The sequence below is a fragment of the Euleptes europaea genome, chromosome 11 (assembly GCF_029931775.1).
Source record: "Euleptes europaea isolate rEulEur1 chromosome 11, rEulEur1.hap1, whole genome shotgun sequence".
NCBI classification, from domain to species: domain Eukaryota; kingdom Metazoa; phylum Chordata; class Lepidosauria; order Squamata; family Sphaerodactylidae; genus Euleptes; species Euleptes europaea.
The window spans coordinates 9,162,852-9,190,816 of record NC_079322.1 but is presented as its reverse complement, the minus strand read 5'-3'; the positions used below and the strand labels follow the sequence as shown (position 1 = coordinate 9,190,816).

The 27,965-nt window shown below is 44.8% G+C and overlaps 1 protein-coding gene across 1 annotated transcript in view; it reads right to left on the bottom strand.

The window, feature by feature from the left end:
* RECK (reversion inducing cysteine rich protein with kazal motifs) overlaps positions 1 to 27,965 on the bottom strand; it is a 62,370-nt gene that overhangs the window by 12,039 nt on the left and 22,366 nt on the right. Inside the window, exons 7-13 of the mRNA XM_056857862.1 lie at positions 20,573 to 20,606; positions 20,039 to 20,236; positions 16,954 to 17,221; positions 14,036 to 14,215; positions 7,366 to 7,578; positions 5,384 to 5,520; positions 1,758 to 1,898 (exon numbers count right to left, since the gene is read on the bottom strand). Of these exons, the coding sequence (XP_056713840.1) occupies positions 1,758 to 1,898; positions 5,384 to 5,520; positions 7,366 to 7,578; positions 14,036 to 14,215; positions 16,954 to 17,221; positions 20,039 to 20,236; positions 20,573 to 20,606 (1,171 nt within the window). The remainder of the gene's footprint in view (positions 1 to 1,757; positions 1,899 to 5,383; positions 5,521 to 7,365; positions 7,579 to 14,035; positions 14,216 to 16,953; positions 17,222 to 20,038; positions 20,237 to 20,572; positions 20,607 to 27,965) is intronic.

The following is a 27,965-nucleotide window of genomic DNA, read 5'->3' as shown; positions in this document are numbered from 1 at the left end:
AGTGAACAACTTGTTTGCCTCTGGAGAACATACTGATATATACTGAACGTTTTTCCATTATGTATTCAAATTCAGCTAAATTCATTATTATAACCAAATTCCTGCATAAAAATAACGCTGAAGGGCCACATGTCAATTGTAAGTTGTCCATCCGGGCCTGTGGAATGTTAAGTAATTACGATTTTACCATCTTTCCTTAATTTAACATTCTATTAAATTGCTGGTTGTATAGACAGTAGACAACCACATGATTTTTACCTTTTTAAACTAAGCATTTACACTCAGTTACAGTAAGTGGGATATGGGGAGGATCCCCTCATGTTTAAAAATGTATTTTCTAAAACCACTAAAAAACTTGCATTTACAAAAAAGTTGATAAAAATATTCCTCTGAATTGTACAAGATGGGCGGTACAAGAACCACTGATTAAAGACTTTGTACAAGCTGTTACTCAGATTTTGCTTCTTTCTCTCCTGTTGCCTCAGATACTGAGACCTCGTCACTTTTTGCTTCTCCATTTTCAGTAGGCAAGTAATCCTTTACTTCGTCTTTGTTAATCTCTGCAGCTTGTTTCCGCTTTGGTCCCCTTTTCCCTTTGATTTGGGCTTTCTTTCCCTCAGACTTATCCTCTGAAGCATATTCAGTTTGTGGTCCACTAACATCCCATTCCTGAGGGGGGGGGCTGAATCCCCTCAGGAGGCGGCGTCATCTCGCCGCCAGCGTAAGTACATGTAATCGCGTGATTACACGTACTTACGCTGGCGGGGAGGCCAGGGCCGCCAGCGGACGAGCGCTGTGGGGCCGCGCCTCACCCCTCCGCTGGCGCGGCCTCTTCGTGGCGCCAGCCATGGCATAGAGAGGCCGCGCTGGTGCAGGGGGGTGTTCCAGGGGCGGGACAGGGGGAGGAGCCACTGGCTAGGCGGCTCCCTAACCCATTTTGGCCCGGTATGCCGGGAATGGTGGTGCCTCGCTGTTCCCTATGGGCAAAAAGCCCCGCTTGAAAGAAAAAAAGTCATGAAACTGCCTTTTTTCCTTCAATGGTGTAGGCGAAACGGCTTAGGAAGAGGCGCCGCTGCCCCTCTTCCCCGCCGTTCCCCTACGCCATCAGCTCAGGAATGGGCTGTAAGACTCCCAGATCTCTTTCACATGTACTGTTGTCAAGCCAACTATCTCCCATATTGTACCTGTGCCTTATGTTGTTCCTGCCTAGGTGAAGTACCTTACACTTCTCCCTATTGAAATCCATTTTATTGTTTGTGGCCCAGCTCTCCAGTCTATCAAGGTCATTCTGAACTCTGACCCTGTCCTCTGGGGTATTAACTAACCCTCCCAACTTGGTGTCATCTGCAAATTTAGTTATCATGTCCTCTATTCCATCATCCAAGTCATTTATAAAAATATTAAGGATTAGATATAGTTTATAATGTTAGAAATCAAAGTTTTGGAATTTGGAATATGAAACAATTAGAAGACTAGTAGAATAGAACACTTGCATCGAGTATAGATAAGATAAAAACAATGTATTAATTAGTATTAATAAGAATAAAAATGTTAATTGATTTCCCTAGAAGAAGCCCAATCTGTATGCGAATATGTGTATGTTAATTGTTTGTAATTTTCAAAATGTTAATAAAATATTTAAACAGAATTTGAAAATACAACCAAAAGCACATTCAGAAGCAGCAACTCTACACAGTAGTTCATTTCGAGAATCTTACCAGCATTTTTAATAACTGGGAAATAATTGCAGGACCTACCTTGCACACAAATATAAGGCAGGCAGGGTTCCCCAAGCTGACACCCTTTTCTGTTGACTTCACACAGCTGATTGGCAGCACAAGGATTTGGATTACAGGGATGTGTCACATCCTCCACAATGTTACCTAAAATACTTGGGCCTGAAAAAATAATATTGAGTAATCAGTTAGGACACTAAAAAACAAATTACTCTTGGTGGTAGGAGATCTGTAAGAGGATCCCTATTATTCTTTAAACTGCATCTTCAATCTGGTCTGAGGGGTGAACTCTTTGCATTTTACAACCTGAATTATATACATACTCCCCCCCACCCGGCTGTTATTTGCTTCTTGAGGAAGACATACTGTGAGGTTCCCCACACAGTACAAATAATAGCCCGATCACAAAAACAGCAATGGGGCAGAGAATTAACTCTCGTCTCCCCACAGCCCTGATCTGAACATGCAATTGCAGTTTACAGATTTAAAAAATAGTGGGAAATCAGGTCACGGATTTTCTGTTGTCCTATCTAGTTTGACCCTGTCTTTGTGGCAATGAATGGCATTTCCAGTCAGAAAGTTGAACCTGTATGTCCTGATATATTTATCACAGCTGAACTGTTTCCAAATAGCCTTTTCCAGCTTATTCCATTAAATCCTGGTGCCTTGTTTACATCAGTAATACTCACTGCACAGCCTGCAGAAAGCCACATTCACAAGCACCATCAACCAAAAGAGACACAACCACCCCACCGAATGCACACATCTAGTCGTTACATCTAACTATGAATATTAAATATATAACTACACATATAACCAAATAAATTTTTATGCAACAAAACTAAATTCCACATATTTATTTGCTGCATGCAAAGCAAACCCCCAGAAATCAAAATTAGAGAAGAGCCGATGGGGCATGTACACATGAAGCTGCCTTACACTGAATCAGACCCTTGGTCCATCAAAGTTAGTGTTGTCTACTCAGACCAGCAGCAGCTCTCCAGGGTCTCATGTAGAGGTCTTTCACATCACCTACTTGCCTAGTCCCTTTAACTGGAGATGCCTGGGATTGAACCTGGGACCTTCTGCATGCCACACCGATGCTCTACAAACTGAGCCACAGCCTCTCCCCTAAAAACCAACTTATGGCGACCCCATAGGGTTTTCAAGACAAGAGATGTTCAGAGGTGGTTTGCCATTGCCTGCCTCTGTGTGGGCTGAGAGAGTTCTGGGAGATCTGTGACTAGCCCAAGGTCACCCAGCAGGCTTCATGTGGAGGAGTGGGGAATCAAACCCAGTTCTCCAGATAAGAGTCCTCCGCTCTTAACCACTACACCACGCTGGCTCCTTAAAAAAGCCACATGTGGCTGTTGAGCCATAGAGTACTACCAGCCTACACACAGTTCATTCATGTACTAATTCTCTTCCTGCTTCCTCTTTCACACCAAATCACTGCTTGCTACTGTATTTAAATTGGCAAAATTTGGTTTGGGCTTGCCTCTCTGAGCCAAAACTGGAAATAACCTTCAAGTGGTAGCTTAAATAAAATTTATTGCGCTCTTTGACCAGTATAAATCAAGTGGTAGCTTTCAATTCTGGGTCAAAGGGCAAACACAAACCAGTTTTCCAATTCAGAAGGGCTTGCTGACAAAGAGAAGTCTGGAAGACAATCAGAATGAGGGAGGGAATGTGTAAGCCTAAAGTTCGCTAGTTTAACACCCAACTGTGGTCTGGCATTCCATGCAGGTAAATTCATACTTTAAAAGTAACACTCTCCTGTTTTTCATTAACTAGACAAGGGTGGCTGATATGGTAGGAGAAGGGGGGATGAAGAGTTTTTTAAAAGATAAATTCCTAAAAAATAAACTTCACGGTTTTTATTACACATCAAATCTGCAACATCACCAGCAAACTTAAAATCAGGTCGATCTGATGTATCAATAAGAACATAAGAAAGGCCATGCTGGATCAGACCAAGGTCCATCAACCAGCAGTGTTCACACAGTGGCCAACCAGGTGCCTCTAGGAAGCCCATAAACAAGATGACTGCAGCAGCAGCATCCTGCCTGTGTTCCAAAGCACCTAATATAATAGGCATGCTCATCTGACCCTGAGAGAATAGGCATGCATCATGACTAATATTCATTTTGACAGGGAGTTCCACAATTTAACAATGTGCTGTGTGAAGAAATATTTCCTTTTACCTCTTTTGAATCTCTCACCTTTCAGCAGATGACCCAGTGTACTAGTATTATGAGAGGGAGAAAAGCTTCTCCATGTCCACTCTGTCTATACCATGAATACTTTTATAGACCTCGATCATGTGTCGCCCCTTAACAGCCTTCTTTCCAAGCTAAACAGCCCTAAGTGTTTTAACTGCTCCTCCTAGGGCAGTTGCTCTAGTCCCCTGATAATTTTGGTTGCTCTTTTCTGCACCTTCTCAAGCTCTGCAATATCCTCTTTTAGGTGTGGTAACCAGAACTGTACACAGTATTCCAAGTGTGGTCTCACCATAGATTTGTACAAGGGCAGTATGATAGCAGCAGTTTTATTCTCTATTCCTTGTCTAATTATGGCCCGCATGGAATTTGCCTTTTTCACAGCAACCACACACAAGCATTCCAGTACCACCCCAAAATCCCTTTCTTGATCTATCGTTGCCAACATCATTTCTAGCATTTTGCTTCACTTTCAAACATTTTTAATCTGGAATTCAATCAAACTGTACTGTTTTCCTCGTGATCCGCATTAGCCTGTTAGGGTCATGTTGGCTTTCCCACTTGTTCAATCCCTTTTTTTGGGGGGGGGGGAGAAGCATTGCATTATTTTGCCATTCACCCCAGTTTATCACCCTGTCAGTGGCAACATATTGACTCTGAAAAATGAGCATCAAGCTACAGGAAAAAAGGTAAAGGTCCCCTGTGCAAGCACCAGGTCATTCCTGACCCATGGGGTGATGTCACATCCCGACGTTTCCTAGGCAGACTTTTGTTTACAGGGTGGTTTGCCAGTGCCTTCCCCAGTCATCTTCCTTTTACCCCAGCAAGCTGGGTACTCATTTGACCGACCTCGGAAAGATGGAAGGCTTAGTCAACCTTGAGCCGGCTACCTGAAACCAACTTTTGTTGGGATCAAACTCAGGTCATGAGCAGAGCTTGGACTGCAGTACTGCAGCTTACCATTCTGCGCCACAGGGCTCTTACAATCTGACCCTTATTAACGGTTTGGTGTACACTAGGATAGTTGCACTTAGCTCAGCAAAACTATACCAATAACCTTACTCGGTAACCAACCCCTTTTATAACAGAGCTACATTCACCTCAGCATCTTTTAAAAAATTGGTTGTACTTATTATAATAAACGGTGTTGCATTTACTATGTGTGAAGAAAGGAAGGGTGTAAGCATTTTAAGAAACAAACATGAGGATGCTCTGAAGCTAGACAGCCAATCAGATATGGCTCCAACTAACACTGAACACAAACTGAAGACAAACTAAATGTATTCTGAGCGAAATTGCTGCTTTATAGGTAGGCAAGCACATCATTGCCCCACAACTGCTAAAACGAGTAATACTTTTAAGTAATACTGCAAAAAGAACTTTTTAATTTTAACCCTGTTACAGAATGGCAAGTTCTTCAGTACTTACGAAGATAAGGATGTAAGGGTATGCAAGTCTCCAAGTCATCTGTTGGAGATAAAAGTTCACAAATACTTTCAGCCTGGTGTCCCTCAGGAAAATTGCTCAAGTCTCCACATTTCTTGAGAATTTCTACACAATCTGATCTTCAAGAAAATAAAATATTTATATATCAAGTACATGCATAGTGCTTGTATCTCATCCCAGTTACAATCTAAGACCCCCTTTCTACCACTCCCATAGCAGCCAGAGAATATAGAATGAACTGTGCCAAATTACTCTGATCTGAATGTGGGATCTAATGGATAGGGTTGCCAACAGGCATGGAGGAGAAGAAGAAGAGGAGTCTCAAACCGGCTTACAATCACCTTCCCTTCTCCTCCCAACAGCAGACACCTTGTGGGGCTGAGAGAGTTCGGAGAGAACTGTGACTAGCCCAAGGTCGCCCAGCAGGCTTTATGTTCAGGAGTGGGGAATCAAACCCAGATTAGAGTCCACCTCTCTTAACCACTACTACACCATGCTGGCTCTCAAAATACATGACATGTGTAAAAATGGGTTGGTGACAATTTTCATAGCATGCAGATCAATAACATCCCATTATGTCTCTATTGAAGAGAAAAGGCATTTTTTTCTCCAGACAATTGGCAACCCTACTCATGGACCCTACCATCCTTTCCTCCCTCCCTCCTTCCATCTGGAAACAGATCACAAGGCCAAGAAGGTCCCACCTCCTGCATATGGGAGGGAGGGGAAGTGCACAGACTCATGTGCTGAAAGCTGCAATTCTTGCACTAGACCAGAAGGGCCAGCCTCTGAGGAGATCTCCAGCTGGACTGAGTAAGAGTTCAGCCAGTCTCCTCGTCTGTGTCCAGGGTAAGCCTTTCCCTCATTTCACATGACTGCCTGCACTCAGTCCATATCCACAGTCATATGGACTAAGGAGAGGGCCTGCACAAGAAAGACAGAGAGAGGACAAAAGGGTTCTTACTCAGGGAACCCAGCTTTCCAGAGCATGGCTAGTGTATAGAGTGCCCAGCTTCCTCCTCTGGCATATTTCTTTGGAATGCCCTGACCTGGATGGCCCAGGCTAGCCTGATCTTGTACAGTCTTGGATGCGAAGCAAGGCCTGCCCTGGTCAGTACTTGGAAGGGAGACCACCAAGGAAGTCCAGGGCTGCTATGCAGAGGCAGGCAATGGCAAACCACCTCTGAGTGTCTCTTGCCTTGAAAACCCCATGAGGGGTCACCACAAGTCGACTGCCACTTAATGGCACTTTCCACCACCATCAGAATGCAAACCTCTTCCACTCAGGACTGCACAGTTTCAAGGGCTTTGCCCTTTCAGACTGACTTGAAGATTCTGTGGCCCCTTAATGAGTATTTTCAAGGCAGACTGCTGAAAACATTAGTGACAAACAAATGTTATGCATCTGTCTGAAAACAAAGCCAAAACTTTCAGGCTTAATTCAGATACGTATCAAATCATGGTCTGTGCTAACCATTGTTCAGAATCTAAGCCATGGTCGGAGCCTCTAAACATACAAGAAGAACTCCTTGGCTGCTTTTATTCAGTCCTGCCTTCATGGTACCGTAGCCTCTGAGAGCTGGTGGATGGCAGCAACTATGATTTGCCGATTTAAATATAGTGTCAAATTGTTGTGACCGCAAATCATGGTTTGCAAATCCACTTCAAACCGTAGTTTCTCATTTCGGTTTGTCAGATGATGGCACACCACGACTTATGAATCCAGATATTGGGCTTCCTCAGTCATAGTTGAGGCATGATGTCTGGATCAAACCTCAGGCATCAACAAAAATCTGCTTGCAAATATTTTCTGCTACAGGAGATGGTGCAGAATGCTGGCTTGTTCTAGTTTTCAGCTTTGTTTTTCTTTAAGGGATACTTTTGATAGGACTACAGTGAGATTGGCATAACACATACGTACAAAAATTGAGTGATGTATAGGGGAATGTTAAAAATCGACTTACTTGCAAATAATGCTTCCTCTAGATTTACTATGGCAAGGTTTAATCTGTAACAAGCAAGCAATCGCCTTCCACATTTCCGGTTGACATTTTTTAATATCGAGAACAGGAATATTTATAAATGGCATTTTAATGCTTCCTTTCTCCCAAAGTTTCATGTCATTCATGGCTCCTTGGTCTGACTGAGCACTGCAACTCCTGAAGAGTTCTGTTGGCCTTCAAGAAAAAAATGTAACATATATTCATATAAAAGGACAAAAAGGACTGCTTCTGAACCCAGCATTAATACTTGTGCATTGTTAGACATGTCTGAAAAAAACAATTGTAAGGAAGAAGCCATTGATCAATCCGGCCTTGAGAGTTTCACCCTCCAGGGAATCACAGCTAGGATAGTTTTGAGAACGGAGCCTTGGCTTACCTGTGAGGGCTCCTTCTTCTCTGAGTGAAGAGGACATCTTATGAGTGGGTGTTTCTCTTCCTATGCTCAGGGATAGGCAGGATCTTAAAAACTTTCTGCCCTGTGCCTGAAACGCCCCCCGACTTCCAAAGCAGAAAATAGGATAGAAAGCACATGTAACATATAACAATTGTAATCTTAAACAACATGCAAAAAACATGCAGCAAACAAGAGTAAACAACTGTGTAGTCATAACTTGAGGCAAAAACATTTTGTTCTGAATTGTGTCTATGATGGCCCCCAGGTGATGTATTGATTGTGTCGGCGACAGGAGGCTCTTGGACATGTTGACTAGGAATCCATGTTGTTGTAGGGTCTGAATGATAGTCTCTGTGTGGAGTATCGATGTTCGTTCCGAGGGGGCGCTCACCAGAATGTCGTCGAGATAGGGGAAGATGTGGATCCCCTGCTCTCGTAAGACTGCCACGATGTTGACTAGGACTTTGGTGAAGACCCTTGGAGCAGATGTAAGGCCGAAGGGTAGGGTGTAGATGTGCTGCAGGTGTAGATGTCCGTGTGTGAATCATAGGAATCTGCGATGTGCTGGGTGTATCATGATATGCAGATACGCCTCTGTTAGGTCTATTGATGTCAAATAAGCTTGAGGTCGCAGCGCTTCCACTATGGACCTGAGGGTTTCCATTCTGAAATGCTTTTGGCGAACAAATCGGTTGAGGAATTTTAAAAATACAATGGCCCTCCAGTCTCCGTTCCTTTTTGGCACAGTAAAGAAAAAGGAGTAAACCCCGGTGCGCTGTTCTGAGACTGGAATGTGTTCTACCGCCTGAATGTCCAGAAGATGTTGAATGGCTCCTTGCATTCTGAGGACCTTGTCTGGGTTTCGAGAGACTGGAGAGACCAAATAACGATTTGGGGAAAACTTCAGAAAGTCGATGGCGTAGCCTTGGGATATCAGCCGATGTACCCAGGCATCTGTTGTTGAGGAGGTCCAGATTTCTGCGAAGAACTGTAACCTTCCCCCCACTGGTGCCAGATTGGAGTCATTGTTTGGTCTGTTTGTCGGCAAATCTGCCTGCCTTGTCTGGCCCCTGGCTGTTGAACTGCGGGCCTTTTCCAAATCTGGATCCTCTCCTGAAGGCTCCCCTTCCGCAGTTCCAAGTTTCGCCTTTCATCTGATCTGGGGCGTGCTATGTAGTGTAATGAAGAGACGAAAGGAATGAGAGAAGGATGGTTTCCCATCCTTTTTGAGGTATTTTGGCAGGGCTTTCTTCTTATCCTTGGTTTCCACAAGGATGTCGTCTAGCTTTGGGCCAAATAATCTTCCACCTTCAAACGGGTACCCCAGTAGGATGGACTTAGACCCGCAATCGGCCGATCAAGATCTAATCCAGGCGGCTCGCCTACCTGCACAGGACACCACCAATGATCTAGCGGTGTAGGACATAGAGTCCAATGTCGCATCGGCCATGAAGTTGGATGCCTTTAAGAGACGTGAGAGGCCGTCTAAGACTCTTTTGTTGTCCTGTGGAAGCAAATCAATGATTTTTCGAATCCACATTATGATTTTTCTAATCCCTTGCCACCAGGGCTGCGGTGGCTGTTGCTTGGATAGACAAGTGCCGTGGTCTCGTGTGCCTTCTTGGCTGCATAATCAATTTTCCTATCCAGGGGATCCTTTATGTTGCCTGCCCCATCCTCCGAGATGAGGCCCGAGGATTGGAGGTCTGTCACTGGTGCCTCTACCAATGGAACCTGCAGCATGGCTCTAGACTCCAGGGTATATAGCTTTTTTATGGAGGCTGGTATTTGCATATTAGACATGGGTTTCTGCCATTCAGCTTTAACCAGATCCTCGAAATACTCTGGGAAGAGCACTGATCTTGTTTTGGTTTGGAGCCTAGTGAAGAACTCCTTGGATCCCCTAAATTTTGCCTTGCTTTTGATAGCCTCAGTGTCCTCATCCTCATGAAGGTCAAGGGCTGCCATGACTTTGCAGAGGAAGGACTGATAATCCTCCCCTGCGAATAAACGTGGGTTCTTGGCCCTGGGTTCCCCCTTCTTGCTTCTCTTCTGAGGAGAACTCCCCTTCTTCCCTCTCTTCTTCAGAATAAAGATTTCCTTGAGATTGAACATCTTGGGATTGCCTGGGAGGATTGGCTGGGTGGGCCTTTTGTGCTGCCTTAGTCGGCCAGGCAGTACTGGGACCTTGGGCTGCAGGCTCAGAAATCATTAAGCACTCTGATCTTACTGAGCTTCTAGAGGGAGAAGAGGCCCTGGAGCTCACTGGCCCCCTAGACGACGACTCCCCAAGGAGCGCAAACTCTTCCCTGAGGGCCCGTCGCATTAAATTAATCATTCTTTGTTCGCTCGCCCCCACCCCGCCATAAGTTGGGAAAGAGAGGTTCTTACTGTACCCGGTCTGTCGCTCATAGCAGATTCTCCCGCAGGGTCGGCATTACGGGCTGGTTGAGAGCTCTCACCCTCGTCACCTTGCAGGGACAAACAGAGAGGTTCGGTGGCCGTTTCTTCATCGCACGCCTTTTTCGCGCCGTTTTTGGCTTCCCAGGCCGTCTTCACGTCCTCGGCTGGCTGCCTTCGTTTTTGTTTCCCGGTGGCCGCCACCGGCTCGTTGCGCCGCTTACTCTTTCCCCCACCCGCCTCCGTCGGTTTTTGCCAGCGGGGGGGTGGGAGTCCCGTGTCTACGAGAGGAGTTCATCTTCGGAACGCTCTTCCATTGCCACCATTTTCCTCCATGAGGGGGGAAAAATGAGCAGGCTCACGTCGGGAAGGCGACAGGGGCACAAACGGCACAACGAAGTACAGACGTAAAAGGAGGACACAAAAGGACAGACCTTAGGTTTTATTAGACAAATGGTAGGTTGAAAGGTAGTGTTCAGCTCAAAGCTTAGCTATAGCTCGCTTTGATGATGCTTATCCCTCTGAGGCAGGATTAGAACTGGAAGTCGGGGGGCATTTCAAGCACAGGAAGTGAAAGTTTTTAAGATCCTGCCTATCCCTGAGGATAGGAAGAGAAACACCCGCTCATAAGATGTCCTCTGAGTCTCAGAGAAGAGAACAGGTGTAACTAATGAGGAGGCAGGAAGCCAAGGTCTGCGGTTAAGTGAAAAAGGGAGGTTGCTCCGGAGGGAGGGGTCTTGGTTCGGGATTTTTGTTTGTTCTACAGTGACTGATAAGGAGAAGGAACAAGACCAGCTCTGCGTTGTAAGTAGCATAGCTCTCTAGTTGCTTTGTTATTTTCCTTTTTAAATTGCCTGTAAAGGTGTGAGAGTTTCTTTTCTTTTCTGCTCTCTCGAAAACCAATAAACTTGTTTATATCACTTAAGCAAAGGTGTGAGGCTCGTCCCTGTGTGGCTCTTCCCTGCCCAGAACGAACCTGAAGGCTGGAGGAGAAAAGCCTGAATATTGGGAAATTACAGGCCCAAAATAAAGGAGGTCTAGGTCTCTCTCTCTCTCTTAAGAGTAGAGAGACTAGAACTATACAACAATGCTCACAGTTCTAATGGTAAGCAAGGTGTGTTTGGAATCCATGTAACTACAGAAAAGGGCCACACTCCAAAAAACAACTAAACATGCTCATCCACTGGTTCCCTGATAGCAATAGGTTGTAAACTCTAGTCCCATGATAATCCCATAAATAGACATCCACAGACAAGCAGTCCAAAGAGAGTTGATTTATTGGAAAAATCCACAGGTTAACAGGAGCTAAGAATCAAATGGACACTAATGCACAGTACAGGGCATATATGGAAGCCTAGGGCAAATCGGGGTAGATCTGGATGCCATGGCAACCCCCCTCCCAGGAGCTGTCAGGGAGGTAGGATTCTACCGGCATTCCCACAGAATTCAGTCTAAACACGTTGTTTGCAGGGCTATAGCTGGCCTTGGCCAGCAGCTGGAGAAAACCACAACATTCCTTTCTCAGGCCATGCCTGACATAGGTTAAATAAGTTGAAACTGAATATTGACAAAACAGAGATGCTGGTTGGGAAATCTGAGGTCTTGGAGGGGGCTTCCCATTCCTGACAGTGTTCAGATGACCCTTGCTGACTCAGTTAAGAGAGTCTGGGGGTTATTCTGGACCCAGCAGTATTGCTGGAGAAGCAAGTTAATTCTGCTGCCAAAAAGTCCATTTTCATGAAGACCAAAGGATGACTTCCTACCTTGACCTGGCTGATCTGGCAACATGGCCCTGCAATGGTAACCACAAGGCTACACTACTGTAATGTGCTCTGCATGGGTCTGTCCTTGAAAGTGAATTGGAAACTCCAGCTGCAGCAGAACACTGCAGCTCATTTACTAGCAGGAGCTACATGGGATACACACATTCTGCAGTTGTTCCATTGATTATTGGTTAGTTCTCAAGTTTAATTAAACCTGGCCTAGGACCCACTTAGCTACAGGACTGTTTGTCTCAATATGTTTCGCTGTGACAGCTGCATTCATTGGAGCAAAGCCTGCTAAAGGTGCCACCCGGCAAGGGGATAAAATGGTGGCCCATACCCAGGCTTTCTCTGTTGTGATCCTCCCATTTGGGATGACCTACCAGACGAAGAAGAGTTGGTTTTTATACCCTAATTTTCTCTACTTTTAAGGAGTCTCAAACTAGCTTATGCCTTCCCTTCCTTTCCCCACAACACTCACCTTGTGAGGTAGGTGGGGCTGATAGAGTTCTGAGGGAACTGTGACTAGCCCAATGTCACCTAGCTGGCTTCATGTGGAAGAGTGGGGAAACCAACCCGGTTCTCCAGATTAGCCTCCGCTGCTCATATGGAGGAGTGAGGAATCAAACCTGGTTCTCCAGATTAGAGTCCATCGCTTTTAACCACTACAACATGCTGGCTGAGGTAAGGAAAGGGTCCCACATTTGTATTATTTTACATAATGTGTAAAAATGTTTAGAGGGCATTTTCATAAAGGGAATAGAGATGTAGTAAAATACAATTCTCCATGAAAGGGAATTTCTATTTATGTGAAATTTTTAGGTAGCCTTTTTTCTACATGCATGTATTATGTTGACTATTTCAGTGCTCTCTAATTGTCAGATCCAATTAATGCAACATAGTATACTCTTTCTATTTCATTGTTATTTAATTTGTGTGATTCAATGTTATTGCATTGTTCACTGTAATTGTCTTTTGCAGTTTCTCTCATAACTATGTAACCAGCTTTGGGTCTCTACCACAAAGGCAGACAAGAAATGCAGTACTTAAATAAATGAATAATGCTTAAGTGGGGCAAAAAAGTTTACGGCTGACAATCCTGAGTTTTATAAGACTAGGGAAGGATGCTTTACTGTTTCTTTAAGTAATTACAAAAAAAATACAGTATAATCCTTAAATTCACCAGTGTGGCCTAGTGGTTAGAGTATCATAATAGCATCTGGGAGACCCAGGTTCAAATCCCTACTCTGCCACAGCGGTTTGCTGAGTGATCTTGGGCTAATCACACACTCTCAGCCTAACCTGCCTCACAGAGTTGTTGTGAGGATAAAATGGAGGTGAGGAGAACACTGTAAACTGCTTTAGATCCCTATTGGGGAGAAAGGTGGAGTATAAATGAAGTAAATACATTGAGAAGGTGTTTTGGAAACAGAAGGCTGAAGTGTATATCAAACTGTCTTTTTTAAAAGACTGTGTTTAATTCAACAAAATGAAAGGAGAAAATACAAGCCAATAACAGGGTCACACAAAACAGTCTCTCCGAAGCCAACAAGAAATACATAATCAGAAATGACAAATTTGTAATCTGATGGCACAATACAGAATACCTAATTAATAGTTACCTAAACTCCATGAGATTCTGATGCATTAATGCAGGTGTGTCGAACTCATTTGTTTCAAGGGCCAGATATGACATAAATGTCACTTAGCAGGGCCGAGCCATGCCTCGCCAGCCCAGCCCAGATCGGGGGCGGGGGTGGCTGCCTTGGGGGCTGGATAGCAGCTCTCAAGGGGCCGGATCTGGCCCATGAGCTGTATGTTTGACACCCCTCCATTAATGGATTTCTCAGTGCACTAAATACACAAGGAGTTATGAGGTTCAGAAGTAAGAACAGAGCCAACTATCACCCCTTGGCATTCATTAACTTCCTTCAGGGCCCTTGTTAAACTGCCCATGTTCAAACTGGACACACATTTTAAAATCCCCAAATTCCAGCAATTATATCAACTTCTAGAAAAATATAATCGTACATTTCACCCAACGACACTGCGCTTCATAGGAAATATTTAATACCTGTTATTAAAATTAGTGCAGTAAGTCAGATTTCTACAGCCCAGCTGACAAGGTTCACGTACATCCGCTAAACAGGTCAACATGGAAACTTCGAGTGAATTGTATTCACAAACACGATCAAATTCTTGCCAGGTCTGTGTGTTGCCCCAGCTGCTGCTATAAAGTTTAGTGCATAATTCTCTAAAAAAAAGAAAAAAAAAGAAAAAATTATGTTTCCTACATCAAAATGAGAATTTGCTAAGAGATAAAGAAAATACATGAATTATGGAAAGACACGTAACCAAACTGAAATAACGTGTGAGATATACACAGCAGAAGGTTTTTTGTTATAGGTGGGTACAAATATAGATGCAGAAAGGCAGAACTGTTTAAAATTCAAATAATATGTTATTGTACTTAAAGTAATGCAGTAACTGGTATAAAATAGCAGTATGGTATATGCAGTACCAATGCAGTAACTGGTATAAAATAGCGGAACATATATTTCTGTTTAATAATAATTTTTAATAATGATAGAATATATCTAAGTAGTAAATATAGCAGGGATTTTAACAATGCTTCAGGTGTCTGTTTTACCTTGCTTGTTTATAATTTTTCCCCTTCCTAATATCCCCTTTTACATTTCTGTACCCCTCAATTAAAAAACAATTATGAAAAAAAGAAAATATTATGTTTCCTATGACTGGATAATAATACTTATGAGATAACTCACAAGCTTTATTAACCAACATATGATTTTTCTCACAGAGAACATATGAAGATGAGATTACATGAATAGGGATGGGAGCAGTCTTTCAACACATCGTATTACAGTAATCTTCAAATACTGAGAGATTTTAAGGAGATTTGTCCCTAGGGAGTAATGGATCCAGTTGCTTTTTCAGAATGGTCTACACTAGAGGATGCCGAAGCTGTGGTTGAGGCTTGGAACACCAAACTGAACGGGACAACAGACAGAGTTCTCCCTGGTGTTGTCTCCCCCTTTTCGAAGAGTTTAGGAGGACCCACTAGGGAATTGGGGGATATAAAAAAAGACTGAGATTATCTGAGAGCACGGGCTGAGACTGTATACCAAGCAAGATGGAACATGCCATAGAGCCATGGCTCAGCAGTAAAGCATCTGCCTCGAATTCAGAACATTCCAGGTTCAATCCCCAGCATCTCCAGGTAAAGAATCTGGTAGCAGGAGATGCAAAAGACCTCGGCCTGAGACCTTGGAGAGCCACTTCTAGCCTGAGTAGACAATAATGATGGACCCATGGCCTGATTCACATGTTGAATTGTGGAGATGACAGCAGAGCTGATGAAGAATTTCTCCTCTGCCACCACTGCATTGGTTGAATCTTGTCCGGCTCTATTATTTAAGTGGCTAATTATGTATTTATATCGAAATCTGGACTGCCCAGGATGCTGAATGCAGCAATTACCTCTGACAATTCTGCGAGATTCTTTACTGACTCTTCTGAACTCACTGACTCCAGTGAACTCAGTTGGGTGTAAATTTGCTTAGGATGGCACTGAAAAAAACTGTGATCTTGAAGCCAGATGAAAAGGCATATCTTTTTTCAGGGGTGTTAGAAGCATCTGCTTGTTCTTTTTCTATGGACAGTTTCAGATGCTCTTGAAAGAAACTGATAGGGTTTTTAGGGCTATGCAGGTCATTACGGGAAATTCAGAGCCCTGACTTCAGACTGGTTAAATCATGCCAATAAGAGCTCCTCTTGCCAAATTCCGCTTTGCTGATTCTGTTAGATCTGTCAGCAGCCTTTGTCACTGTTGATCACACTATTTTTTCAAGTGTCTTGAAAAGGTGGGAGGGATCACTATAGAGTAGTACTTCACTGGTTTCAGTGTTTATTGTCCAGGGAGTCTCAACATGTTTCCAGAGGGGATGCAAAATGAGCTGTTTGGGAATCTGAGGAATTCAAGGATCTATCCTTTTTCGTATGCTTTTCAGTATTTGAGTGAGATCATTAAATGAAACTGTCCAGAACTTTGGGTTGGTTGTTACCAATATGTTAGTATCATAGAGAGAACAGATCTACCTACCACCAGTATCATTGGCAGACCACGTTAAGAACCTGAGAGGTGCTCATGGACCTGGCCTTGTTACTGCAGAAAAAGGTTGATGTTGCTGCTAGAAAAGTTTTTGTTCAAAAACACGTTGCTCATAAGTTAAGTCCTCCAACCTAGCTACAATGATCCTTGCTTCTGTAATCTATACACCCGGAGCAAATTATATATGGGGCTGATTTAATAACTATTCAGAATCTTCAGTTAATGCAAAATGTGGCTGCCTAATTATTATCAGGGGTTACCTGATCTGAACATATTACACCTGTTCTGAAATCTCTTCATGTGCTGCCCGCTTCCTTCTGAGATCAAATTAAGGCGCTGGTGCAAAACACGAAGAGTCACTAATTGCTGTGGTAAACAAGAAATAAAATCTGAGCTGCTTTCAGAGATTTGTTCCATCAATTTCATTATCCTGAGAAGAATGTTATATCTGACATACTGATGGCTCATTCCACATAAGGCCAATATGTTCTTTTTAGTTTTGTTTTTAATATGTTGTTTTAATGTTTATCAAATTATTTATATTGTTTTAAAATTGTTGTTACCCGACTTGTGTCCCGGGATGCCTGAGGAAAAGGCAGGTACATAAATATTTTACATTAAATAAACAATAAACAAACATGCCAGGGTAACTGCCAAGGCATCTCTTGGACGAAACTTGCTCCATGCTCAATATCTCAAAGATCTCTATGGCTTTTTCTATCACTGGCCAGATGTGTAACCTAGTAGCAAACCCAACAAACTAGTTAAAAAGTCTTCACTTACACATGACCAAGATTAAGTAATGTAAGATCTTCCTAGCATTTGCCCATAGAAGTAGGAGAGGGTGGAAAAATACTGACCTACACATGGACGTATTTGCTTTGGAACAGCAGTGCAGTTTAGCACCATCCAGGCCAGTGGAGGGTGGGGGGTGCACAGTGACTCCAGGGTGAACAGATCTCGAGCTCTCCAGAAAGCACTGCCAGAGAGGATCCTGAGGCAGAGGCATTGTCTTGCAGCTTTCAATAAGTCCATCCACAATTTCAAGTTCTGTTTTCATTGACATCAGGATCCTTTTACAAGCTGTTTGGCAGGCATAATCTTCTGCTCTGTCACAGCAGTATAAACCTACATAGCAGAAAGATATCAATATTGTTACTTCTTGTCTAGTTGTCTTGATGTAACAGGGGCTGGATTCAAAAACTATCCTGGCAGTAGAGGACTTCCATTGGTGGAAGAAAGAAGAAAGATTTTTGCCAATTTCCCGGTCCCATTCTACTGCACACTGCCCTCCCCCGGAGTACCTTAAGTGGAATTTCAGGGGATTCAGTAGGTTGCTGCAGAGGGGAGAGGGAAAAGCAGTCCCACTGTGCCAGCTAACATCTATCTATCTATCCATCCATTCATCCATCATCTAAAACATTTATGACCTGCCTTTCTCCCTTGCAGAACACAAGGTGTCTTATAAAGATTATAAAAATAAATGAAAACAATATAAATAAAACAACAGTTACAAATGCAGTCCCAAGTTGACAGTGAGGGGGCTAGGTGCACCTCCCTGGGGTATTGTTCCAAAATGGTGGGGCTGCCACTGAAAAGGCCCTCTCATGTGCCCACAAGACAAGCTTCTTTGATTGGTAGGACAGTCAGGAGGACCTCTCCCTTTGACTTAATTTGGGGCAGGAATGTATGGGGACAAGACAGTCCTTCAGATACAGTTCAAAAAGAAGGGCTAGGAAAGCCGGAATAATACCAATTTGATTCTTAATATGGGAAAGGGGGGGAGTAGAGGAATAACAATATTAAACTAATTTTTTATTTTGGGGTAAATAAAGTTTCTTAAGATCTACTCCATTATAATTTGACAGAGATGAGTGACTGGAGAAAATTATGACAATGTGTTTTGTTCTGTCTCTGTTTTTTTATTTCTTTAATAATTTCTTCTTTTTCTCCTTATATTATTAATATTACCGTATATACCCATGTATAAGCCGACCCGCGTATAAGCCGAGGTGCCTAATTTCTCCCCAAAAATGGGGAAAAATTAGGCACCCGCGTATAAGCCGAGGGTCGGCTTATAACCCCTCCCCCCCCGCAGGCTTACCTGACAGGGCTCTCCAGCGGCGAGGGTCCGGCGGCGGCGCGTCCCGGGGGGGCCTGGGCAGCCTTCCTGCGGCTGCAGGAGTCTGCCCAGGCTGCTCCCGGCGGGAGGAAGCGGCAGCGAGGCCCAGGGGGACCCGGAGCAGCCTTCCTGCGGCTGCAGGAGGCTGCCCAAGGCCCCTCCCACCCGAAATAAATGGCGGGGGGGGGGGGGGCGGGAAGGGCCGGGGCAGCCTTCCTGCAGCTGCAGGATGGCTGCCCAAGGCCCCTCCCGCCCGAAAAAAATGGCGGTGGGGACGGTGGGGCCTTGGGCAGCCATCCTGCGGCTGCAGGAGGCCGCTCAAGGCCCCTCCCGCCCGGGAAAAATGGCGGGGGGGGGGCGGGAAGGGCCGGGGCAGCCTTCCTGCAGCCGCAGGATGGCTGCCCAAGGCCCCTCCCGCCCGAAAAAAATGGCGGCGGGGGCGGGGGGGCCTTGGGCAGCCATCCTGCGGCTGCAGGAGGCTGCCCAAGGCCCCTCCCGCCCGGGAAAAATGGCGGGGGGGGGGGGGGCGGGAAGGGCCGGGGCAGCCTTCCTGCAGCCGCACGATGGCTGCCCAAGGCCCCTCCCGCCCGAAAAAAATGGCGGCGGGGGCGGGGGGGCCTTGGGCAGCCATCCTGCGGCTGCAGGAGGCTGCCCAAGGCCCCTCCCGCCCGGGAAAAATGGCGGGGGGGGAAAGGGCCGGGGCAGCCTTCCTGCAGCAGCAGGATGGCTGCCCAAGGCCCCTCCCGCCCGAAAAAAATGGCGGCGGGGGCGGGGGGGCCTTGGGCAGCCATCCTGCGGCTGCAGGAGGCTGCCCAAGGCCCCTCCCGCCCGGGAAAAATGGCGGGGGGGAGCGGGAAGGGCCGGGGCAGCCTTCCTGCAGCCGCAGGATGGCTGCCCAAGGCCCCTCCCGCCCGAAAAAAATGGCGGCGGGGGCAGGGGGGCCTTGGGCAGCCATCCTGCGGCTGCAGGAGGCTGCCTATGGCCCCTCCCGCCCGGGAAAAATGGCGGCGGGGGCCGGGGGGGCCGGGGCAGCCATCCTGCAGCTGCAGGAAGGCTGCCCCAGGCCGCACCCGGCGGCAGGAAGCGGCACGGGCCCGGCGGCGGCGGCGACGGCGGTAAGTTTCCCCCCTCCCTCCTCCCTCCCTCCCCCGTATTGACTCGCGTATAAGCCGAGGCCGGCTTTTTCAGCCCATTTTTGGGGCTGAAAAACTCGGCTTATACGCGAGTATATACGGTATATTAATATTACTTATCGAAATGTATTAAATAAGGGGAAAATATAACATTAAAATAATATCCTATTAGGATTAGAAAATATTAATACAAAGGAGATACCAGATTAATGTAGGGAGGGAGGAAGTCGGTGGGGAAGTCAATTATAACTAATTGTATTTAATATGGAAGACATACACCTAATAACTTTTTTATTTTTTATTGATTCAAAGATTGATATATAGGATGTATTGTCAAATGAGATGTATAGTAATTTTTGAAAAACAATAAAAATATATATTAAAAAAAAAAAGACAGTCCTTCAGATACCCAGGTCCCAAGCCATGTAACTTTGCAGGCAGTGTTTTGGATCCCACTCACAAGGTCAGAACACCATGACAGTTAAACAAAGCCAAAAAGAAAAAGATTATTTCTTCTGTTTCTTTCAAAGTAAATATGCAGAACATTATCGATTAAAAACAGGTATTTATCCAATACGTGAATGATCGTAACAGAGAATGATGTCATACCAGATATCTCACTGTGTATTTCCATGCAACAGATATATTCAAATGTGATCTGCAAAACTTTTAAAGTTCTCTTATACTTACTATCTGTTGAGTTTCTCATTGGATAGGACTGTGTATAGTTGTTCACACAATGAATTAGCTGTGGGCTAACAGAAGCACAGTAGCTTTCAACAGCTTTTATTTGGGAAGGACCAGGAGAAGAGTCTGTTCGAAAAATTGCTTGGCAATATTCCCGGCAGTTTGTGTGATGACCTGCGTAGCTGCAACAAACTGAGCCCACTGTGGAGGCGGAAGAGAAACAAGCCAATGTTATCAGAAAACATTTTAAACAGAAATTGGATTGTACTCTACAGCAACCTAATCTGTATTGAATGAAAACTTGTATTTGATCAACATGCTGTACTTTTCCAGACTTTGTTGACTCAGTGTATACAGAAAAAAACATTTTTTCCTTTGAAAATTCTGTCTGGACAGTCTGTTAGGTGGCTCAAGCAGTTGCAAAACCAGACAGACATATCTCCTTATAAAGAATTATGAAAAGAACATCTCCAATGAAATAAAGGGGAAATACTGAAATATTCATCTGGAAAGGAGTTTAAAAAAATGTTTACTTACTTTCGTTTCTGTTAATGCAACTATAAAGAGAATTCTAGAAATAAAACCAAAAAAGAAACCTTACTGAAAACCTTCACGAGCTACTACCAAGTTAAGAAACTATGTTCATTCATTCTTTTCATTTATTATGATTATTTTCATATATTATGAATTAACAGTGAACACCAACACAAAAGCACAAGCTAAACACAAATAAAACATAAAAATAAGAATTCTTAACTTTGTTAAGCACTAATTTCAAGGTGATACAAGGTGGTTAATAAAAAGATTGAAGCATCTGCTTCCTTATCAACTGAGCGCAACATTTATTTATTTATGTTATTTACAGTCCGCCTTTCTCACGGGGACTCAAAGTGGATTCATTAAGGCAATCTGCAAGGAGAATGGATATATAAAATTTATCAGGTCTGCTGGAAACTCATATAAAAATAGGGGAAATATACAGGCAATGAATATCCTTACAAAATGAACATTGAAGCAACATGTGTTTATCTGTTTCAACAACGTTCAGTTGGCAAAAACACAAGTGGTGGGAATAAGGGATACCTAAATATTTGTCTTGCAGCAAGAAGCTATGTAATAACAGGGATGAATGCTAAAACCAGAGGAACCACCAGATGGCCATACAATTTGCCACCAAAATAAATGAAAACGTACTTATTGAGAAAACTTTTTTCCTATCTGCAAAGGGTACACTGAAAATGACAGGTGAAATACAGGAAGTCTGTGTAATCATTTCTGAGGACTATGGCATCTTCGAGGTCATTTTGGGATCTTGTTGCCAACAGCATAATACTTGCTATTATGATGACTATGGAAAAATGCTACTCTCAAAAATTCAAATTACCTACATAATTCAAGAACTACAGAAGGATGCATAAGAAAAAATATTTCCTAGTTGCATCAGAGGAAATACATTGACATAAGGATTCAAAACTCACAGTGAACAAAATAGTTTACTAGAATAGTTTAATAGTAAAAGCAAAGAACTGGAGACTAGGAAGACTTACCAGCTATTTTAAAACATTGGACTTTAGATTGCACAGTGATATTAGCCTCTGCTTGGATATACATTTTTGATGAAGTTTAATAGGGATCTTTGGCATAATTTGTCATCACTGAATTGTACAATCTGTGGACTTTATTTCAAATATCCCTATTTTCTCATGATAATTTAAATCATTCACTGTTTAATTTTGAAATCACATCTTACAGTACTGCATATATATTTGCATCCACAGTAGTTTTAAGTATATGTAAATGAACTATGATTTTACCATCAGTTTGGCATTTAAATTGTCAAAGTAAAGTACCGCATTGCCTAGTTTAGTTTTTTTCTCAGAATTTTTGAAGATGTATCTTCAAAAATTCTGAGAAAAAACTAAACTAGGCAATGTGGTACTTTACAAATTAATTACAGTTGCTAAAAAGCAGGTAATCTTTGATTTCACACTTACAGTTGAACCAGGGTTTAAGGAGCAAGGCCCGAGAATTGCACACGCCAACCTTCCTTTCTCATAATTTCTACCCCCTCCTGTCCCCTCTACCCAATTTCAGCATTACCTGTAACTACCAACAATCCTGAGTCACAATGAAGTCAGGTATACTCTTACACTTGAAAATCATGAGTTCATCCAAGTCTGCAAAGTTAGTTTAGGTGTGTCCAAGTTTCTTTTTAACCTGAGTTGATGCTGGTCACATACAGAATACAAACCAAGCAGAAGGGGGCAGGGGAAATTCACACATAAAGAAAGAAAGGGTGGGCGCTCAATTGTTTGCTCCCCTTCCTAAATCCTGATCATGTGAACCAGGCCATAGCGACAGTAACTAATTTTTTAATTTGAATAATTTAGCTAACTGGAAGCCATCCTTGATTTGTATTTGACTAGGAGGCTGCTGCCCTGATCTGGATGGCCCAGGCTAGCCTGATCTCAGAAGCTAAGCAGGGTCAGCCCTGGTTAGTATTTGGATGGGAGACCACCAAGGAAGTCCAGGGTTGCTGTGCAGAGGAAGGCACTGGCAAACCACCTCTGTTAGTCTCTTGCCTTGAAAACCCCAAAAAGGGGTCGCCATAAGTCGGCTGCGACTTGAAGGCACTTTACAAACACAGGAGGCTGCTAATGACCAATTCCCGACCTGTAGGTTTATCTTAAATAGCTCATATCCACCCCTGTAATTTTTATACAATTATCCACATCTAGCACTTTGCATCTTTCAACAATATTGGATTTACTATATTTTCATTTTATTGTTACTGAGATATTCTTCTGTTACTGAAGCCTGCCATGCTGACTATGTAGTTTAAAATTAGGATTGTCAAATGTAGTCTTATTTGCCAAAAGAACACTCTTTCCATAAACAATTTATATCCAAACACTGATCCAGTTTTACTGAAATTATAATGGCCAGATTTCCTCCAACCAGGCGATTTAGCCAATTGAACTTCAGGGTTATTCACAGCACTATACAACTAGCATTCAAAACTGGAGTCCACCCCCCACCCCCCCGGGGTGGTCAGCATTTCTGACATGATAAATCATTTAACACTTCCCAGAATGCACTTACATGATATGCTTCTCTGCTAGCTGGTAAAACTCAGAATATCAATCACGCTGACTTGTCTATAACCATAGCAGTTTAGAGCAGTGGTTCTCAACCTTTTTCGAGTCGTGACCCCCTTTTACAATCGCCAAGTAACCTGCGACCCTCGTCACATTTGCATAAATTTGCATAAATGACATTTTCAATGGCATAAAGAAAACACATTTGTTTTTGGGGCAGTCCAGGGTATCCATATATATAATTACTTTAAATTTTAAAGTTTAAAACAAACAAGCAAACGGTACTACCACCTGTTGTGCAGCGGCTGTGACGGTGTGGCGCGGCAACCTTTCTTGGCACGGAGGAAAGGGTGCCTCTGAGCATGCACTGCGTTCCTTGTCCTCCCCTCTCTCCCCAAAAACTCTTCCAAGCAGGCCGGGGCTCTCGCGAGGAAACCCCCTCTCTTGTGACTGGGACACTGCTTGTGCACAGAACTGCAGTTATCCCTCAAAGCGGAGCTCCATTTAATCACCTCACGAGAGCAAAGGGCCAGGAAAGAGCCGAGGGCCGCTTATCCCGCTCGGATTTTTCGTGCCTTTTTCTCCCCTCCGCCAGTCACTGCTCCTTCTGCGCCTCACTGAACCTGCGCGCTCGAGGGGGAAATCCCGAACTGCGCATGCACCTCGACTCTCTCCCCCTTGGCCTTGCCAGAATGGAACTGATGACTCAGGGCAGAGCGGAACTGATGACTCATGGCAGAAAAGTGAAGCCACACTACAGACATGCGCACTTGGATTCCAGGCTGAAGCTCCCGCCCCACCCGAGCGCAGCTAAAAGTAAAAACAACGTGGCTGTAGCGGCCTCAAGGGGGACCGCCCTCTTCTCCTCCGAGACCTGAACTGGCCGAGCCAGGGGAGCTTCCTCGGCCTCCCACACATCCTGCCGCATCATCCGCCCAGCACAGGTGCGACCACGCCCAGGATTGGCCAGCCCGCCTCTCAGCTGGGCAGCGGGGCTACAGCTGGTGTGTGGCGGCACGCCGCCGCGTCTCTGCAGACCGGCTCCTTCTGGCTGTCGGTCGGCCAGTTCCTCACCTCTCTGCTTGGGGTCTTCCCTGCCCTCATGGACGGATCAGGGTTACAGGGCGTCTGGGTTAGTCCTGGACAGCCCGGGATGGGGGCTGTCCCAGGACAGTGGCAGCGACCCCCCAGAAAACACTTCGCGACCCCCTTGGGGGTCCCGACCCCCAGGTTGAGAACCACTCGTTTAGAGGGTTTACTATGAAACTACAACATATAAGGCTGGCGCCTTCTCTCTCATGCCCTGACTTAACCACAGTGATCCATGCAATGGTCACCTCTAGGTTAGATTACTGTACCTTGCTCTAGGTTAGATTACTGTACCTCACTCTACGTAGGGCTGCCCCTGAGATTGATCCAGAGATTCCAGCTGGTACAGAATGCTGCGGCGAGGCTCCTTACTGGGGCCTCGATCTGGGAGCACATTCAGCCAGTTCTCCGCCAACTTCACTGGCTCCAGCTGGAGTATCGGATCAGGTTCAAGATGCTGAAGAAGAAGAATTGGTTGTTATATGCCGACGTTCTCTACCACTTAAGGAAGAATCAAACGGGCTTACAATTACCTTCCCTTCCCCTCCCCACAACAGACACCCCGTGAGGTAGGTTGGGCTGAGAGAGCTCTAAGAGAGCTGTGACTAGCCCAAGGTCACCCAGCTGGCTTCATGTGGAAGAGTGGGGAAACCAACCCAGTTCACCAGATTAGCCTCCGCCGCTCATGTGGAGGAGAGGGGAATCAATGCCGGTTCTCCAGATCAGAGTCCATCGCTCCAAACCACTGCTCTTAACCACTACACCATGCTGGCTCCCACTGGTTTGGACCTTACACAGTCTGGGACCTTCATCCCTTCAGGAGAGCCCCTCCCGATACACCCTCCAAAGGACATTGCATTTATAGGATGCTAATCTACTGGGGATCTGCGGTCCTAAGAGTGTGTGGCTGTCCTCAACAAGAGCCAGGGCCTTTTCAGCCCTGGCTCCAGCCTGGTGGAATGCTCTCCCTGGTAACATCAGGGCCCTGTGGGACTTGGAAGAGTTCCACAGAGCCTGCAAAACAGAGCTGTTCCACTAGACCTACGACTGAGGACAGCCGTGGATGTCATCAGTAATGGCCTCCCCACTCCCCCCCCCCTTTTTCTGTTTGAATTAGGAGGGCTGGTCTGTACCTGCCTTATCAGCAAGCTGGACTTTAGTGCCATTTACTGTTAGGTTGTGTTTTTAGTCTGCAGATCTACAGTTTTAAAGATTTTTTAGTTTATTGATTGGGTAATATTTTAATGTTGTAACTCGCCCTGAGCCTGGTTTTGCCGGGGAAGGTAAGTCAAAAGTCTAAGATATAAATAAATAAAAATAAATAAAAATAAATATATATTGCACAGAAACTGGAAAATCTGGACAAAATTCTGCATTCTATGATTTTGGGATTGTTTCCTCTTTGACAGCTGAACAGATGCATTTACAATCAGGTAACGGGCTTTTTGTGACAGCACACAATTTATTCTTGATTTCCCACAGGGTATTGGCCATGCTTGTGATGTATTAGCCTTGTTGTTTTGATCAGCAGAATCCACCTCCCCACAAAAAAATCAGTGTAATTTCACAAACTGTTTTTAAAAAATGATTTGGATGGGAGCTACTACCTGAGAAGCTCGTGCCTTTGGGCCGGCAGAACAAATTATATAGGCAGTGTGATTTGTTCCAAATAAGGGCTCCAAGCCCACACATTCTGACTGTCTATCTCCAACAGTTATCCCATAGTGCATCTCCTTAAATACAACAACTCATCTCAGTTTTATAAAACTGATCAAAATATTCCCCTTAATTCTTTTTTTTATAATGCTCAAGGTTGGCTCTAAATTCCGAAAATACGTAGCTTTTACATTTCACTCAATTTTTCCTCCTTTTAACATTACAAGCACATTGTCACTTCAAAATAATCTGAGTGATTTAATTCAATCTCCATCCTGCACATCCACATTCTCAAAAACTACCTCAAACCTCTAGAAATGGATATCTGCACTTCTCATGAGAAGTTCTGTTGTTTTTTCTCCTGTCTGAGTCATACATTTTGTATTTATTGGACTCCTCTTTTAACTCTGTGCATTTTGTGAAGTAGCCATTCCTTGGGGAGTACTTTTCTTATATTTTCTCCATTACAGTGGTATTTTATGTCTTTCATGTAACTAATTCCAACATAGTATTACCAGCCAAGGACATATCTTGTACTATTAGGGTCCTCAAGGCTACTTTCTTATCCAGCTTTATGAAACATTAAAGAATTCTGCAGATGCCTCTCAAAAGATCTACAGCCACATGCATACTTATAAACAAGCATACTGTTCCTTCTTATTAAGCAAGCAAAAAGTTATTAACCACTCAAAACATACTGTTCACCATTATCTTTAGAATCAACCTTCGTCTGTCCCTTCCACATAAAAAAAGAATTCTGTTAAAATTCTTCTCTGCTTTCTCCCATCAAAGGAATTCCAGTTACCAAGGCAACCCTCAGAAATCCGTGGTTTTTCCATCAATATCAGGTCTAACATTTGACAGAGACAGATTATAAGGCTTTGTTTGATCCACGCTACTGTAACCTCATGGCTAGACTACTAGAGTCTACTTGGGGCTATCCTTGAATTCATCCCAGAAACTTCATACAGTACATAATCCCTCAGCTTGTCTTTTGATTGGACTATGCTTGTATGAACCTGTTCGTTTGGTTGCTCATCTACTTCCAGGCTTGATTTAGGATGCTGGTTCTCACCTTTAAAGTCCTCCACATATCTGGATCCCACATATAAGAAGAACCACCTCTCCTGGTAAGAGGCCATGAATTCACTTCATTCCTCTCTGTAGCCTATACTCACCATCCCATTACATAGGATAGGTAACAGCTGCATAAGCTTGGATACAATTGCCTTTTCAGTTGAGGCTCCATCCCTCTGTAACAAGCATCCGAGATGAGCTGGACATCTTTTCTGTTAGTTTTTAGAAGGTGCTCTGATTCTGTTCCAGGGGGCTTTTTTGCTGATTTATTGATTACCGTATATACTCGCGTATAAGCCGAGTTTTTCAGCCCAAAAAAAGGGCTGAAAAAGCCGAACTCGGCTTATACGCAGGTCAATACGGTAGGGGAGGGGAGGGGGGAGAAGGGAGGAAGGAGGGAGGGAGGGGGGAACTTACCGCCATCGCCGCCGCGCCCGGGAGCCTTCCTCCGGCCGGCAGGGGCCTGGAGGGGGGCTGGCAGGAGGCCCCTGCCGGCTGCGCTGCTGCCGCCCACGCGCCTGGGCGCGTTCTTTTAGCCGGCAGGGACCTTCCTGGGCCAGCAGGAGGTCCCTGCCGGCCGCTCCGCCGGCTCTCAGGCACCGGGTGCCTTCCTCCTGCCGGCAGGGGCCTTCCTGGGCCGGCAGGAGGCCCTTGCCGGCTGTGCCGCCGCCGCTCAGGCGCCCGGGCGCCTTCCTTCAGCCGGCAGGGGCCTTCCTGGGCCGGCAGGAGGCCCCTCCCGGCCGCGCCGCCGCCACCCATGCGCCCAGGCATCTTCCTCCGGCTGGCAGGGGCCTGGAAGGGCCTCCTGCCGGCCCAGGAAGGCCGCGCCTCCGCCGCCGCCGATTCGCCGCGTCTCCCGGTAAGCCATTTTAGAGCGCAGCATTGCCGGTAAAGGGAATTTCTTATTGACCCTCGGCTTATACGCGGGTCAATAAGAAATTCCCTTTTCTGGCCTCAAATTTGGGGGGTCGGCTTATACTCGGGTCGGCTTATACCCGAGTATATACGGT